At 42.5% G+C, this 18295-nt stretch overlaps 1 protein-coding gene across 1 annotated transcript; it reads left to right on the top strand.

Moving 5' to 3' along the window:
• The first annotated feature begins 2326 nt into the window (after positions 1-2326).
• Positions 2327-11763, top strand: LOC142954477 (Krueppel-like factor 15). The gene is made up of 2 exons (XM_076095516.1): positions 2327-4216; positions 11595-11763. Exons 1-2 carry the CDS (start codon positions 2763-2765, stop codon positions 11761-11763), a joined length of 1623 nt encoding a protein of 540 aa, XP_075951631.1. The 5' UTR covers positions 2327-2762.
• Positions 11764-18295: the final 6532 nt, after the last annotated feature.

The following is an 18295-nucleotide window of genomic DNA, read 5'->3' as shown; positions in this document are numbered from 1 at the left end:
TAAACACACTGGATGGCTCCCTCAGTCACTGCCAGAGCACAGTGTGCTTTCTAAGCAAATACAATTCAGATTTGTTTATTTTCTGTCTAAGCGACTTTTAAAACAGACCTGTTAAGGTCATATTAAATGAGTTATTCCTAAAGACCAATTAATGAATGAACGATAGGAATTTAGAAAAACAATGCAAGTCCTTTTGTAAATACACAGAAATAACACAATGTAAAAAAACAACCCTGCTTGATTTATTCAAGTCCTATAGTTATAATAAGGGTATGATGTAAGTGATTTTATGATCTGCTCACACTCGTACACAAAAACACACACACGCGCGCACACACACACACCCTCTCTCCATTGACGCCAGACCTCGAGGCCCGGCCTCCCTCTTCCGCGGGAGCCAATTGCAGCGCCCCGAGCAGGCGAGCCTTCATGCGCCCTACCCCCCCGGTATAACTTCCTCAGCTCCGATCATGTGACGGCTGAGCGAACAACCAGCCTCTCTGGAGAGAGAAAGGGAGAGAGAGAGAGAGTGAGAGAGAGAGAGAGAGAGAGAGAGAGAGAGAGAGAGAGAGAGAGAGAGAGGTTTAAAGTAGAGTGTGTGTGTGTGTGAGAGAGAGAGAGAGAGAGAGAGAGAGAGGTTTAAAGTAGAGTGTGTGTGTGTGTGTGTGTGAGAGAGAGAGAGAGAGAGAGAGAGAGGTTTAAAGTAGAGTGTGTGTGTGTGTGAGAGAGAGAGAGAGAGAGAGAGAGAGAGAGAGAGAGAGAGAGAGAGAGAGAGAGAGAGAGAGAGAGAGAGAGAGAGAGAGAGAATGTGGAGGCGTAGAGCAATGCAAAGACCGTGTCGCGGAGTTACATTGCCATTACGCGCTATTACGCACTGACAGCTGCTTTCAAGAGAGTGGAGCGCACGTCGCAGGAGGAGCTGGATTATTGTACGGGATTTCCCCTCACACACATACGAGTGAGTCTAAGCAGGGGAGGCTGGTGTTTTGTCTGTTTGTGCCTGCGCGTGCTTGTCCGTCTCTCTGTTGTGGAGCACAGCGGGGACGCGTGGCTCCATAGAGCTGTGATTGGAGAGGTGTTTGGTGTCTTGTACATATGCGCGCTCCGAAGCGACGCCTAATGTTTCATGCACCATGCTTGCTGCTGCGCTTACACTATCTATAATCATGTAAATCTAATATTGGAAGTTTTTTTCTGTGATGTGACTAGTCACGATGTTAAACACGTCATAGATCCCGTATTGATTACGAATGCATGCCTGGTGAAGACCAAGAGCGTGTGCTGTCAAAGCCTCTCCGATGTTTCCGCAGTAAGGAAAGTGACTTGGAACCGAGCCAAGGTGTTCTCAAACTCTCTTCCTCAACTTTTTTTCTTCCCACGAGGGTTAAGCCAAGACCCCAGCCCCCCCCCGGCGGTAGATCACTAATTGCATTGACGAAGGTGGTGGTGGGGTGGAGGGGGACCGCACAAGAACTTTAATGCAATTCTGATCGCCAAACTCAAGGTCAATGAAGTACTAATAATAATCAAATGAATCTAGAGATGTTCCTCTCTGTGAGGACCTTATGGAGGTCTCTGGGCTTCCCTTGGCGAAACGGCAGCTTTTCAGCTTTACAGAAGAGGGCGCACAGCCATTTATTATATTTGTCGGTTCATGCAATACACATGTGGCAATTTAGAGTGATTTTTTCGTCATGTTTAATCATAAGACGTTGATGGCATCTAAGGCCATTTGATAATGTCTGGCGTTTTTTTCAATCCATGCTAAATATAGATGCATTGTTGCTTGGGTAAAAATAGACACTAAATCCTTCACTCATCATCCCATTGAAATCTGTTGATTAACTGTGATGAAATATAAGTTTATGTTGTAACCACACCCTTGGGAGTCTGCAGGAGGCTTTCAGGTTGAACTTTGCAGTTTTATTTTTATTTCTGAGAGCACATCGCTGTGTATGTCTCCAAAGGTTATGTAGCATTGCAATACATTTTTGTTGTTGTTGTGTTTTTATTTTATTTGTTTGGGGGGGCTAAGGGCCACTTAGAGGGAAAGGGATAGAAACACACTATTAAATGACAGCAAAACCATGTGGCTTTAATGTTGGAAGCAGTGAGAAATGGGAACCCCTGATCCTACATGGTCAGCTTGAAGTCTGAACCAGCAGTTGCAGCGTCTACACACACACACACACACACACACACACACACACACACACACACACACATACAGTCTTCAAATTACACTTCCATCAGAAGTGGTTGGCTCTCCTTTTGAAGTGCCATCAGCTGCAGACCTCTTGAACCAGCAGCAGGTATAGTGTGTAGAGAGCAAAACATAATGACACATTTTCCATCTTTCTGCAGGTTTACTTATTGCAATACAGTATAATCTTGAGGAGACTGTCTTGTAGACTTTAACCCTGTTTCTCAGACTAACCTGACTTCACTGTTGCTGGGTTGCCATGCTGTTTTTTTTTTTGTGAATGATGATCACCCCAGTGCACAAACCTGCTAACGGGGAAGTTATAATTAAAATGTAACTGAAATGAAGCACAGACAGAGTAGGTGGTCAAAATCTCCTTTTTTTTTTTTTTTTACAAACACAATGTAGTTTTGGTATGCAGTCAAATTCAAAGACACATTTCTGTCATAGCCATGATGATAAAACTCTTTTCTCTTTTGCAGAAAGAAGACAGAATTCTTTCGTCGACACTCGGCCGATCTCCAGCAGAACAGATTGATCTTGAGAGCAGAGCAAAGGAATGGTGGATCACCTGCCGCTTGGTGAGGAGACCTTCCTGTATTGCACCGGCTCCCCGGGGTCGGACTACAACTGCCTCTGTCACCACGCTAATGGTGGCACGTTGCCGGGCATCATGGTAACCGACGCGTGCATCTACGACCACCACCCCTACCAAGGGGAGACTCTCTCTTCCTCCCCTCGCCCCTCTGAGGATGACCTCAGCGACTCCTCTAGCCCTCGATCCTCCCTCTGCTCGAGCCCCGAGGCCTCGTCGCCGACGTTGCGGCACGTCCTTGGTGCCAAATACGAATGCAGGGGCAGCAGGAGCAGCGGGAGCTGTAGCTCCTCGGGAGGAGAGAGTCAAGAAAGCCTGCTGGACCTCCTCCTCTCGCAGGCCTCCCTCCCTCGTAGCAGCTCTCACTCTTCTTCTCTATCTTCCTCCCTATCCCCCCCCTCCTGTTCTTCATCCCCATCTACCCCTCTTTTACCCATGGGCCTGGCCTGGGAGTCCAAGAGGGAGCAGCGGCTGACTCTCCTCCAGCAGCACGCCAAAGAGGACTGCTACGAGTTCCCCGTCTTCCTGGATGGGATGCAGGATCCAGCGGCGCTCCTCTTTCAGCCCACCCTGGAGGAGATTGAGGAGTTCCTGGAAGAGAACATGGCGGTGGCATTGGAGAAAGAAGAGGAGGGGAGCGATGAGGCACTGTCGCCAATGCCAGAGGATGCTGAGGCGAAAGGTTCAAGGACTATAGCAGGAGAATTTGTATCAGTGTCACGGAATTCGGATCAGACTGTGCCCGTGGCACATTCGCCACTCTCCTCCTACACAGAGACCAAACACACACCATGTGCATCGGACATGGACAGCTCGCCATCGGCAGTGGATTTTAGTTCTCCTCGTGGCGTTGACGAGATCAAACATGAGGATTGTGGTTCACCACCAGAAGGTACTGGCGCTTCCAGCGTGCCTGTCATCCTACAAATCCAGCCCATCCAGATCAAACAAGAGCCCAACCCCAGTGCCATCTCAGATACCCAGCAAACCCAACCCCCAAAAACCCAAACCCAGCCAGCCCAGGCCCCGTCGGACATCAAAATTGCCCAACTCCTGGTCAACATCCAGGGGCAGACCTTTGCCTTGGTGCCTCAGCTGCTTTCGGCGACAAACAGTACCAGCTCAAGCAAAAACGGGATCACCGTGTCCCCCAAATTTGTCCGGATCGCGCCGGTGCCCATCGCCGCCAAACCCACTGGGCTCGGGGAAGGGGGGTTCAGCGGGGGCCCGACTGCGGGGGTCCTTGTCGGAGGTCAGAGGTACCAGAAGAGCGCAGTAGCGGACCTCATTAAAATGCACAAGTGCTCTTTTCCCGGCTGTAATAAGATGTACACCAAGAGCAGCCACCTTAAAGCCCACCTGAGGAGGCACACGGGGGAGAAGCCCTTCGCCTGCACGTGGCCCGGCTGTGGATGGAGGTGAGCAGAACCAAGTGTCCTTTTTTTTATCAAATCAAATGATGCCGATGAGAGCAGTCATGGACTGGAGAGATGAAGATGTATTAGAACACTCTTGCTACCTTCAGATTTACACACATTGCAACCTTGAACTGATCAAAGTCTGGTGAATGGTGATGAATGGATAGATTGGTCGGAGGATAGAATATACAGTACATAGAAGGTGCAGCTAAATGAGTGATGCAATTGTAGGGGGAAGTGTTCTATCTATACTACAGAGATTACAGCAACCAGGACTATCAACTTCCGCTGTGGACTCATATACAGATAGCTGTTGATAATCTAATACATAATCTAAGTAGACTTTGAAGAGATGCCCACAAGGAAATTAGTTTTCCATGGCAAGAACAGTGATGAAGGAAAGGACAGATCTTAATCCACCATTAATGCAATTGGATGGAAAAGTGTTATTGTTTTCGTTGAACTCCTCTCTGAGAGCTGAAATGACACGTTGGAAGGTTTTCATACCTTTTCATCGAACAGGAAATGGGCAGATCTTTCACGTCACCACTTTTAGTTTCATGGGAACATGAAAGTGTTCAGGGACAAGTTTGGGCAATTTTGCTTCCATAACACATTTTCAGACTAGAGGAAAGAAAACTTTAGTTTATTTTACTACTTTGTCTACATGCATCTGTAGATTTACCATAACAAGTTACCATTAGATAATGCCTCATTTGCATCTTCAAACAAAACATTTCATACTTTTAATAATAGCAAACAAGTAAGTAATTAAGTGGGGAAGCTTCATGGTGTTATCGAATTTTTATTACCCTATTTCCTATCTTCAAAATGTAACATGTTTACAAAACATGTCTTTAAAGGCCATTTCTTCCTAGACTCTGAGCCAGAAATCTCCCCTTCAGCAGCACTTACATACATCAAACTCTCCAGTTTCATTCCTATCTATATTCTGAAGGATTTTACAAAGGGATTTATTCATATATCATTCAGAGCCTGCTTTATACAACATTTTATTCTTATGCACATGATGAAAAATGTTTTTTCCCCGATTTATGGAGTGATAAAAAGAGATATGCAAAATACCTTCTGTAAAATCCTTTGTGTAATTTTGGTGACATATTAGAGTCAAACATTTTGAACCTGGCTTTATCCAAAATTCAGATATCTGTTCTGGAAATGTATGTAAATCAGCACATATTTAACAAGATAATGACTCATATGCATATTTATAATTTCAGAATACTTGTGACACAAAAAATTATTGACTTAATGGAAGCAATCAATTGGGGTGGTATATTAGTTCAAAACATTTACACTATTCACCTGTAGTGTCTCCCCTTCGATAAAGGCTTAGTTTATGGATGGGAGGGGATGGTGACAGGGTCCATCTTAAGGAAAACTACATTGAATTATATTCAAGACTGTCACAGTCAGTTCGATTCTACATGCTGGCTGTGTGTCTCCACTATCTGTGTTTTTGTACCATGGTTCAAGTTGTAGATTAGATAGAATGCCTTTTGAAGTTTTCTGCATGCAGACTTTGCCCCCTGCTAGTTATTCCACTTGTTTGCTTACTGTCTGCACCCACATCACACACACACGCACACACACACACACGCACACGCACACACACACACACACACACACACGTACATTCACGCAGCGGAGGATCAAGCTCATAGTTTTCTTCTTCATACGTGTACTTTTCTGTCCGGCAATCATTGCTTTTCATCTAGAATCCTGATCTGCACTCGTCCATCCAAAGTACAAATTCCGACTTTTGGATTCCATTACATGGAGCTCTTGCCCGAGAGTGCATGTGTTTGGATGGAGGCAGGGTTGTGTTAGGCTAAGCAACATGGTTAAGTTTGAATTGAGCCTACGGGTGAGGTTAGAATTTGTATTAGCTTTAGGTAAGGAGAGTAACGCAAATGTGCCTGTGAGAGAGTTAGTCCAAGTCAGCGTATAGTTCTCCCTGCAACACAACACTCTGTGAGGACGCTGCTCTGAAAGCCTGCAGCCACTTAAAACCCTCCTGATGTGACACTTTTTTTCACAATGTGCGTTATGTCTGGATTTACATTCAAGTATTTGTAAACATATTATATTATTATAATTATTCTAGAGGGTCTAAAAAAATCATTAGACCCTTTAAGCATTTTTTAAAAGCTGGCTTATGGCAAACGTGTGTTTTGGTCACATAAAGACTTGATGTGTAAAATGCATTTTGTAGCATATGCTTTTTTCCCGTGTTATGCAATTACAAAAAATTTGACATTTTGGGAAACACGTTTAGCCATCTTATGCTAATATGAGAGAAGTATCCATCATCTCTGCAATAAAACGACAAACTATTTATTTTTTGGGCAAACACCCAGTGACCAAGAAAAAATGGTTCCGGGTATAATAACAATTATGAGAAGCAAGAAGGTCCACCAAAGGGCAGGAGGAAGGGGTGTCGAACAAACACAGGACAGGACAGAACAAGATCAGGGTTGTTCGTAGTCGCTTGTTACTTAACATAAGAAAGTCCCCACGGCCGGTTGCTATTTTTTGCAGTAGTTGTTTTGCCGTAACCTAACCAATTGTTTCAGAATGTTGGCATTGACATTGTGCGTTTCTGCAAGCCTGCTACAAAAATGTATTTTTGAAACGTTTCCATGGTTTGCAGGAACATACTGTGCCGACATTTGTTCTGGTGACCGGGTTGCATTTCTGTCCTCCCCAAACTACACTTCTGCATTCTTCACATGACAGCAGTAATATACTGTACTATACAGTTGCCCTTTCCTTGCTCCTCTCCCCAGGAAATGGAGGTGAGCTTGGGAGTAAAGCACCTCTTACCCTCTGTAACTGTAGAATAGATCCATGTGTTTGCCCCTCTGGGGTAGAAAGGAGTGGTATTTCATTGGCTTTCTATAACTCAGTGGAAGTTATGTTTCTTCCTTCTTTCTTTCCAAAGCTTTAAGGTACCCCCCTCTTTCTCTCTGGCTATAGTTAGTTTATGGTTATGCTTATGTAAATATCTGGATGCACGGACAAAGGCACAGACCTGCATGGAGACTCCCGCGTGAGTTTTTCGGACTGGTCTGGAACCAAAACAGTTTGCTGTAATAACACGGCAGCTGTCTTCGGTGCTCTGGCGTGTTGTCCTTGTCAGCCGATGCATCCGTTGTTACAACAAGACAATGTTGTTGGGTGGCGACGGAGCTGTCACATTTTGATTTAGCGACACACTTGGGCACTTAGAGCTCAGCTGACTATCAGTCAGCTGTGATATGTTATCGACGCTCCTAGGTCCCTCCAGAAAAAAAAAGCCTGTGGCGGAGCTAGAAAGCATCCAGTGTCCTGCTTCAGAACAAATTCAGGAAGTCAGCTCCTCTGGTTTAAAGAAATCCATCTTTGGGAAACCAATCAGAAGATGTTTTATGGCTACTTGTATGTAGCCTTGCTCTGTCATTGATTAGTGCTGTCACACATTAATGTAATTCAACTTACACACAATTGAAATTGAGCCGCTCATAAACACGGTGACGGGAGACGTAAATGTCTTCGAACTGACGGGACAAACAAGGACAATAAAAGACGACAGATAAAACTATGGTACAGTGTGCGCTTGCCAACATCTCTTGTCATTGTAATTTGCCAGGTGTAAACCTGATAGCCCCACCCTTACGCAGCTGTTTTCACTGTGGTCTGTTCGGCTGCAGAGACCCGAGAGCTCAGTTTAGGAACAAGCCAGAACAGAGCCTGCGCATATGTTTCTCACGGCGCCCACGCTAAAATGTGTACTATGTGTTGCGCTGCAGCCCCGCCAAGACGCCCCAAGGACTCAAGGTGCAAGTGAAAAACTATGAGAACTGGCAGATGATCAATTCCACCCCCCACCCCCAAAAGAAACGTGGATTTGAAGACCAATCAGTGTATTTGTACAAGTCCTAAACGCATGTTGTGTTGAAAGATCTTCCCCAGTGCAGTATGTTGTAGTTGGGCTCAAGCCCAGTTTGAAGTCAGCAGAATAGCTGCATGGTTTCTATCATGCCCTGGCTTGAAGCTAATACAGTACAGCTTTAAGGTATAATGTGTGGATGCGCGACACACGCAGATTACCATAAGGAACAAATGTAGAGTGCAGAGCATAAAGAGACTGATGTGGTTTCAGATTTTAACTTTAACAACGACATGCCTCTTGATGTAGAATAAGTAACCCTGCTAATCCGTAGCATCTGTAGAGACACGCACGTGACAGACAAAGTCATTTTGCCAGAAGGGCACTTGTTGTAGAAAGCATTCGTTTACACCAAAGCTGCATACTTTTATTTTTTAGAATGGATCAGATGTAAAGGGTTGCTTGAACTGACGAACCCAAAGATAATTCTCAACCGTTCTCCGCAGCTCTATGGAGTGATAAAGGTACAGTTTGTGGCAATTGGTGTATAATCACCTGAAAATAAGAATTGTTGTGTTTACTTTACCATAGAATCTACATAGGGAGTGGGTCCTCTTCACGGAGTCTGCAATGTTGCACCGCCATGTTTCTACAGTAGCCCAGAATGGACAAACCAAACACTGGCTATAGAGAGGGCCTTTCATGTTCTGGTCGGCCAATGTGTTCTACTACACGCTTGGAATACAGGAGAAATTTCAGTCAGTTGTAAGACGACTCCAAATGCTACACGCTGGCCCTTTAAAACGCCTTTCAGCTTGTTGTTTTTACCTGATTGGTTTTGGTTCACTCCCACCTCTCTCATCAACGTTTCCAGCAGCAGCAGGCCACAGATTTTTGCCCAGCACCAAAGAGGCAAAGTTAGCAGCTAACTGGTGAACAAAGTGGAACATTTAGCTGCTGAAGACTTACAGATAATAAAGGTTTTGGTGGGGACCAAAACAGAGCCAAAAGCAGAGTAAATATTTCATCCGTTAGGGGGCCAAATCCCCAAGTTCAAATAAATATTACTGTTGTCCGATAATTGTACAGTTTAGTAGGCAACATTTACCATATCAACTTTTTAACTTGAGAGTACGTTTTCATCTTATTCTGCTAGTGAGCAAGTATCTTGCAGCACATGCAAACTGTCGCATAGACTCCAAAAAACAGATTCAAATGAGCAATATATCCCTCCAGCTCAACTATATAGAAAACATGCGTATTTGTAATAGACCTAGACTCACTCAGAACAGACTGACGTGGCTTTATGGAGAGCAATGACGGTCAGAATATCTCAACAGCTATTGGATGGACTTTTGTACTGACATTCATGGTCCTAAAGACTTTGTGATGCCCTGACCTTTCTTGTAGCTCCGCCATGTGGTTCCAATTTGTGGCTTTCGGTGACGTGTCTCAAAAACAATTTTGATGGATTGCCAAGAAATTGGGGACAACATTCATTTCCCATCGGGAAAAATTGGAAGAAGTTTGGTGACACCTTCACTTATCCTCTAGCTCCATAATCAGGTTGTAGTTTGTCCAATGCTTTGGTTTATGAGCAGATACAGCATCAGCTGTGTTTTCGGGCTTATTAGCAACGGTAGCATACTAACACACAAAATAATGATGGTAAACACAATAAATAGCACTGCTTAGCTTCAGGATGTTAGCATCGTCATCAGGGACGTACGGAGGCGGAACTTCAGCCAGAGACTTTGAGATGGTCAGGCCTTTTATGTTGCGAGTTTAAACTCTTTTGGCAATGAATGACAACTGTTCGTATCCTCCTTTATTATTGAAATTGTTAGACAGGCCCCTCCGCTTTGTGTTGCCTGTGGCTGCATACCACAGCAGAGGACCATACAGTAACTACTGTAATCAGAATGTAAAAAACTCTCTATGACCACCAACCGATCCGACCTGGAATGGATCGCTCGTTCCGGAGTCTTCCTGAACTTCTCGATGGCCAGTCCACTCTTGATTGTCATTGTGAGCATGTCGGCATGCTGACATTAGCATTTAACTCATCTAACGCAGTCTCACAAGTGTGGCCGTAGACTCTTATGCTGCAACAACATGGAACCAGACGGTAGATGGCAGACCTTTTGGGTGACATGGGAAAAACAGTTCAACGGGATGGCAGGACAAAACGATAGAATCATACTTAATATATTTATTTCCCTCACGATAGCAATATATATCATCGTATGTCCTTTTTGTCTGTTATTTCACATAATTAGTCTCGTTATGCATTCAAAAAAATGCAGCTTTCTCTTTAAAAAGTAAATCGCAAACCTTCCCCTTGTGCGGGGGTGCTAAGTAACATCAGGTTGTGTTCTGTCGTGTAAAACGACAAAAACAAAAGTAATTCTGTCTTCCGGTACCGTTGCTGGTACTCTCTGCCGGCCTCACCTAATTTTACGGTCTTGCTGTCGTTCACCAAAATGATTCACTGCCTGACTCCATGTGACCGCAGCATTAGTCTGGTCACAATGTTGACTAGTTATCTATACTACTCAGTTATAAGAACATATCCTGAACATGTAAAAGGCCAACAGATGCAGGGCTACAAACAAAAGTAAGCCCAGGTAAAGCTTAAATCTAAGTGTAACAGTCTTTGGAAAAGATATTCTCTGGCTTTCTGACTATAGGCAAAATAAAAAGAATTCAATACCAAACAATTAACCAAATGACTTTTAAAGGCTGTTTGTTTTTTGAGGTTCCTTGCTTTTCAAATTCCACGCTTGGGCTTTATAAGCTCTGTCAGTTATCTTCTTTTTATTGGGCCATTACAATTATGAAGAGGCAGGTTATGTAATCCACTTCTAGAGTGGAAATGCTTTGAAATAAACCATGAGCGACATCTTCATATCTCTGTGAGTTATCGCCTTCATGACTTCAGCCCGCCGCTAATACTGGAAATGCGAAAATGGGGAATTAATCTGTGTTAACGATTAATCTAATTTTAACAGCTTCACTTATACATACAGGTACACACACACACACACACACACACACACACACACACACACACACACATAAGGCCCACAGGCACTATGCTATCAACCACTTAACCCTTCACTGTCATGATACTCAAAGCTGGCTTGAGCCCATAGACTGGAGCAGAGCAGGCCAGGAATAGATTCCTGAGTTAAATATGGGATGGCTCTTTAACTTGCTTGACATGGATTTTACTTTATTTGGCTGTTTGAAGCGTGACTATAGGAAGTGCAGTATAATTTAACCATAGAATTTGGAGTATTTCAAATGACAGCGCAACAGTCTAGTTCCTCTGTGAAATTCCGTGAGAGTTTTGATCGACTGCGATTAGGGAATAAAACACAGAAATTGGAAGCAATAACGGGGGATTAAAGCGATGCCTTGATGTTCCAAAAAAATGTGTTTAATACATCTGATAAATCACATCCTGGGTTTTCCTTCTGGCAGGTTCTCCCGGTCCGACGAGCTCTCCCGACACCGGCGCTCCCACTCGGGAGTGAAACCATACCAGTGCATCGTCTGCGAAAAGAAGTTCGCCCGCAGCGATCACCTGTCGAAACACCTCAAAGTCCACCGCTTTCCACGAAGCAGCAGGACAGGGCGCTCTGCAAACTGACTCTTATGACCCCACTCTGACAGACTGACGCTGAGTGGGGATGGGGGAGGGGGTATGTGTGTGTGTATTTGTGTGTGACGAAAGACAGCGGGGGGGGTGGGGGGGGTTTGAAAGTCCAAACACCTTTTTAAAGGGGTCTGTGTAGGACTCTTGAGCTGGTGTGTGTTTATGTTCTAACGTGTACGCGTGACGTACATCCTTGGTACTGTTATAATTTATTGGGTGGTGAGGAAAAGACTGTAAAAAAAAAAAACTAAAGTGAAACAGAAAACTGTTACTTGACACAACACCCTCAGAGGTGGAATAAGCTTCTTGTATATAACAACTTTTTTTTTTCTCACTCAAATCTTTTAGCTGATCTAATTTGAGGAAAGATTTGCTACTCGGAGTAGTTTTACACTTTGAAATCCGTGTTATTGTTATTGCTGGAGTCAAAAGCCTTACATGAATAAAATTAAATGCATCGCTAAGGGGTCTGCTAAAACCCCAACTTTTATTTTTTTACCTTCCTGGAGGCAAATGTTGTTTAGCAAAAACGCATCGCTTGATGGCTTGAAATTGAATTTGTTGCCCGGCAACAAGAGCTAACTGGACATGGGGAACTGTTGGGGCCTTGGTGTAATTCGTCCCCGATTAACGGCAGAGTGATTGATGCATCAACATTCCTGTAGCTTTGAATACGTGTCTTTATTGCCTTTGAGTCTCATAACAGGAAAAAAACAAAACACTGAAGTAACCTCAAACACAAGGAGAATGCTCATGTTGAATTACAGCTCACCAGCAAACATCATGTCATTATGTAATTTGCACTGGCACACGTGAAAAGTTTGTATTTCTGGCTATTCTTTATTTTTGTCTCATCTGGTCCAGAGAGTGTTTCTTCAGAACATTGGTATCTTTTTTTGGGGATCAAAACTAAATTGGGATGCAGCCACATCCAATGATTATCTGCGAATTATTTCAATCCAATGTTCAAAACAAATTTGTTCTTCTGTCTTCAGCTCGTGATAGATAACATTTGTTTTCTGGTTTTGTGATGCCATAACCATTACTTACTTCATGTCACTGCTGTCACAAGTGGCACAAGCAAAGGTTGGTGGTCTTGAACGTATCAAATCTCTTGCCTCCTCTCCTGCCAAATCAATTTTTTTTTGTCCCTCTTCTGTTTAATGTGAATACAGAATCATTTTTTTGCGTATCAAATGAAATGAAATAATTTACATATCAAATCTAAGTGGATTCTTTTTTGCACTTGCTGATGCTGGAAGTATGTGCCGTTACAACATCAAATAACAAATTCACCCCAGATCAGCTTCATGTATATGCCTATGTAACTAGCTGAACAGCAGCCCCCGTTGCCACAAATGACAATTACAGGATATTTACAGTAAGTAAAGAAGAAACACAAAGTATTAGCAAACATTCGCCACCATAAGCTCCTGGTCATACCAGACCAGGTAGAGCCTCGTTTATCCTCTCGAACGGATGCGTATACAATCTGCTTGGAGGAGGCGTTCCACACATGCACAGTAGATTGCTACGCTAACGCTTGTAGCTTCTTGGAGGTAGAAAGTATAACTTTGGCTTGAGGCCTTATCAGCAAAACGCCTAAGTTTATTGAATTTAGAAAGGGAGTGCTTTATGGCCTATAAATTCAACTTTTCTTTTGTAAAAAAAAATCAATGTGCTTGGTTTGTTTCAAAAGTTACATAGACTCACTTTAATATCAGTATTTTGTACTTTTGTAAGAGGCAAGTAAAATATGGCTTTTCCATTGAAGCCTCTTCTCTTTTTAAATTAGTCAATTGTCAATAGTTCAACAAATTCATTTAATAAAATAAACTAATTGGTTTGCATAGAACATTTACTTTGGTCTTATTACCGTATTTTCCGCACTATAAAGCGCACCGGATTATAAGGCGCACCTTCAATGAATGGCCTATTTTAGAACTGTTTTTATATATAGGGCGCACCGGATTATAAGGCGCATAGAATAGAATAGCGTCGTAAGCGTGTCTCTTGAAAGGTGCCATTTTGGGGTCTTTATACACACAAGTGGTGTTGGACTAGGAGTAAGCACAGTACCGGTGTTTACCGCGGTGCGGCTTTGTAGTTTACCAGTCGTACTGAAACATTTTGACAGAGCGCCGTGTACAACCAGTATGGATCAACCAATTAACCAATTGATCCATATATAAGGCGCTCCGGATTACAAGGCGCACTGTCGTTTTTTGAGAAAATTAAAGGCTTTTAAGTGCGCCTTATAGTGCGGAAAATACGGTACTTGTTACAGCATATGCTGCAAGGTATATAGGAAATTGGAGATCATTTAAAATTTCATCTGTCCCTGGTCTTGAACATATCGGATCTATTTCCATGAAATGAGATGCCTTGGTCTCGTACTGTAAGGGAAAAGTGACTGTTCTGCTTGTTTTTTGTCATATTACATTTCCCCGTATATGTTGTTTTAGCGTGTATCATTGTGCATCTCAGTTGAATTAAACCAAATGTGTTGTGGGAGGGACGCAAAATGCCTGCTGCACAGAGCTCAGACGTAGTTTTTCGTGTACTATGAAGTTAAGGATCAGCCGACGATAATCCGTGCCGATATTTTTTTAAAAGAGGAATGTTGAAGTTTTGAACTGGAATCCAGTTGTTTTTGGAAGCATTTGATTCGCCGAAACCTACATCGATTGACGAACCCCTTGAGTGATCGGTACGCGGCGGATGAACAAGACGCTGTATGGAAGAAGTGTAACATCGATGTCAAGCATTCCTTCCGTACAATCAGGAGAAACACTTTTCTGAATGGGTGTCACGTGTGAGCCCATGAATGTATGTAAATACTGTATATGCATTTGAAAAGGAGATCTGAATTATTCTTCTGGTGATTTCTGTGATTGTGAAAGATTCTTTTAAAGAATATGTAAAGAAAGCATACATAACGGGATAATTCAAATATATAGTGAAAGATGTGGTAACATGCTTTATCTTGTCAGGTTTTTACACGACACATGATTATAAAATGCTCATGACAGTTTTCATAACACATCCATGGATCAGAATTGATGCCATATTCTCCAATATGCAAATCTGTAACTTGGTCAGGTGCAAATTGCAATACAGCATAATGTATTATGAAACATGTGATGAGTAAGGTGTGTGTGCTCTGTAAATACATTACAAGCGGAAAGAGTTAAAGAGTTGCTTAAAATGTTATATTTTTGCTTTTGTTCCTACGTAAAACACATTTACAATAAAAATCCCAAAACCAAGTACATGTTTTCTGTTGTCTGGGAACTATTCACAGTCATGATCAGCATTTATCACACAAGCGCCCCAGACCACCAACATAAATTCTTTAACACAAATATAACTTCAGCTGAACAGCGGCCACCGTTGCCACAAGTGATGATTCTGGGATTAGCCGCCATAAACTGGTCACACCAGACCAATTAAGGCGAAGTGTATCGAGTTGAACAAAGGAGGGTCTCGTGGTTTATGTGTTCAACTTTTTACGTGGAAGATAATGAATTTGAGGTCTATTTTCAAAAGTTGCACAGCCTGGCTTTAATATTGTTAAACTTTACTCAGAGCTTAAACGGGCACTCAGAGAAATACGGCTCTCAATTGAGCCTTTGCTAAGTCCCGCCCCTCAAACACAGACTGGCCAATCATAGCGTAGCATCGGGACAGCTCCATAGACTCTAATGCAATGATTTTCTACATTTTCAGGCTGGTTTAGTGGGTTTGGATTTAGACATGGTTAAATCTTTTGTAAAAGTGATACTCGTTACCTGGAGAGGTAGGAAGAAAATGTAACACGTGTGATTCTTGGTTGTCCAGTTCAAGCTCAATATGCAACTGATGCTAATGTGTCTGAAATCACTGCCTATTTAGTAAAAGTGCACTGTATTTACCCTTCTCCAGTTGTGTGTTTACGTAATATATAATAAAAAGTTTATATGGCACATACTCTTTGCTCACAATCCCACAATGCAGTGTTTTGCATTTCTTAAGATGCTTGTATTGCCGTTGTGCGACTCTACACCTGCCGGTGATGACGCAAAACGACTGCAGTTATAAGCTTCGATGAAACTTGTAAAAAGTAGAGTTTTGTCTTTTTCATGATCTTTTGTGGTATGTATTCCAAAGGTCAAAATAAAAATCCAATATATAAAGGTAAGGTTAGGTGACTCATATGAACATATTGCCCTGGTGCCTATTATCTACATATCAGAGAGTGAGAGAAACAAAATAACTGTTTCCCTTAAGGTTGCATAAGGAACATAAAGCTTGGAAATGTTAGAAATGTCAAGATTTGTACCACATGATGATACCACAAATTTGCATGGAAATTATACCCCTTTTCTTTTTCTGCACTCCCTTCATCCAGACTTGTCCTTGTTCACCCCACCACTTACCCCTCCTCCCTCACAACATTTTTAAATAATGGCTTTGGATGTTTTTCTGCCTCTTAGAAGGTTTGCCGAGTCATTGTGGACAAAAGGAGTAGCGGCTAAGTGTCTGTGTGCGCGGTGTCTGTTATGGATATAGATCATGTCGATTTATGACCCAGTGCCGTCTCAGAGGCATTCTGGGAGGCAACAGAAGGAATTCATTCAACACATCTGGATCTGAACGACACTCTGCTGGTTTTTGCTCGTCTCAGGTTCAGCAACGGGGCTCCTTTTCTTCAGATGTCCAAAGATTTTCTGAAAGAAGAAAAAAGGTTGCTTATATTTACTAGACACCGATAACCTAAGCGTACTTATACACTGATTGCTTGGCAATGCCGCGCTGAGCATGTTTGAACATGCGACAGCAGAATCAAATACAGTTCAATACCATAAAAGTAAAACAAAGTCTTCTGGCAATCAAGCACTTGGACGTACTATTCATTTTTATTTTAGTAAGTGACAGTCATATTCTCCAGGGGGTTCACATTAGACATGTTTGTGCATTCCCACAAGAATTGGCTGGTCATAATCAGAGTCGGTGTCGTGCAGGAACTGTCAAGGAAGAATCTTTCGACAACTATATTTCAAGAATGCTTCCTCATTGAATCACTGAAGGACTGTTCCAATGTCGAGGACCCTTTGAATTCTAGCTAAAATATTTCCTTTGTTCTGGGGATTTTCCAGTGTGTATCCTCTGAGCTCCTGAAACAACCACAACCCTGTACCCACGATGCATTTCCTGATCTCCGATTTGAAAACAAGGAAAAAACGCAAACAAACTCTCAGTTACTTCACCTCAGCAGTCCACGAAAGTCATCCAGTGAAACCATTAACGTTGAAGTATTAAAGTATTACAGTACAAGCACAAAGAGGCCAGCAAAATGTGTAAAACCAGCATATTTTTACATCTAGCGCCGTGAATTAATTCATTTCGGCCAAACTCGTGTGTATGTATGTATGTGTTACCTTCACAGCTGCCTCTACTGTACTTTCTCACATGGCAAGACTAGAGTTTTAAAATTACAACTTTGGTGCACATGTTTCCCTTACTACTGTCAGCATTTGAAAGCAACACGCTATATACACTGGCGAACAATCGCCACTCGAAGTACAAGTGATATCACAAGACAGGACGGGCCAGCGCTTGCTGGTTAGCATGCTAATTTCAGTAGATACCTTTGCAACACAAAACTTAACGTCAACACTGTGTCCTCTTCAACTTCTATTGACATTGTCATTCATTTTTTGAATGTCTTTAACTAAAATTATGGCCATATCTTACACATTGCACCTCGAATTTCACCGCTAGAGCACGGTTGTGATTTTTCTTGTTCTTTACATTACCAAGCCTTAGCTGTGCTTTATGTTGTTTGTTTACTGACAATTACCATAAATGTTAGCATGCTAACACGTTAAACTACAATTATGAACACGGTCAACATTGTACCTGCCTAACATCAGCATGTTAGCATGCAGATGTTAGCATTGAGCTCAAACCACAAGCTAAGATTGTCCGTAACTCTATATAATACATCTTAAACCCCACTTTCTACATAATTCCCAATATTAATTAACTGAGGTTGCCACCCTTTTATTATATTTTACATTGATAGAATTATACTTACTGCAACTGCAACAGTAATAAGTAAAATCAAACCAACAACAATAAGCAATTAGGAGCCTAGAAACATACAGTCACAGAAAATGTAACATTTGTTGATATAATTATATTTTACATTGACCTTGTTCACCTAAGGCATGTTATTATAAAATTCAAAATCAAAGCAGCAGTAACAGGTGTCTTACATATGGTGGCTCGATGTCAGGCACACAGTGTTCTTTACATAACCATACAGCCTGCTCAGATGGGTCTCCTAGGTCCAGTGAAATGCCAGCACATTTCATTTAGACTGCAACGATGGGAGTGGTACTTCATTTACACACAGGGGCACAAGCAGGATAAACCCGACTTGTACACGTTGTGCAGCAGGCATACAAAATGGACTGGTCATTAAGAGTATACATGCTGTACACACACTCACGTGGAGCAGGGAGGAATTCTCCATTATGTC

The sequence above is a fragment of the Anarhichas minor genome, unplaced genomic scaffold (genome assembly GCF_050575085.1).
Source record: "Anarhichas minor isolate MPS153535 unplaced genomic scaffold, ASM5057508v1 ptg000020l, whole genome shotgun sequence".
In the NCBI taxonomy this organism is placed as follows: Eukaryota; Metazoa; Chordata; class Actinopteri; order Perciformes; family Anarhichadidae; genus Anarhichas; species Anarhichas minor.
This window is presented reverse-complemented; position numbering and strand designations above follow the sequence as displayed.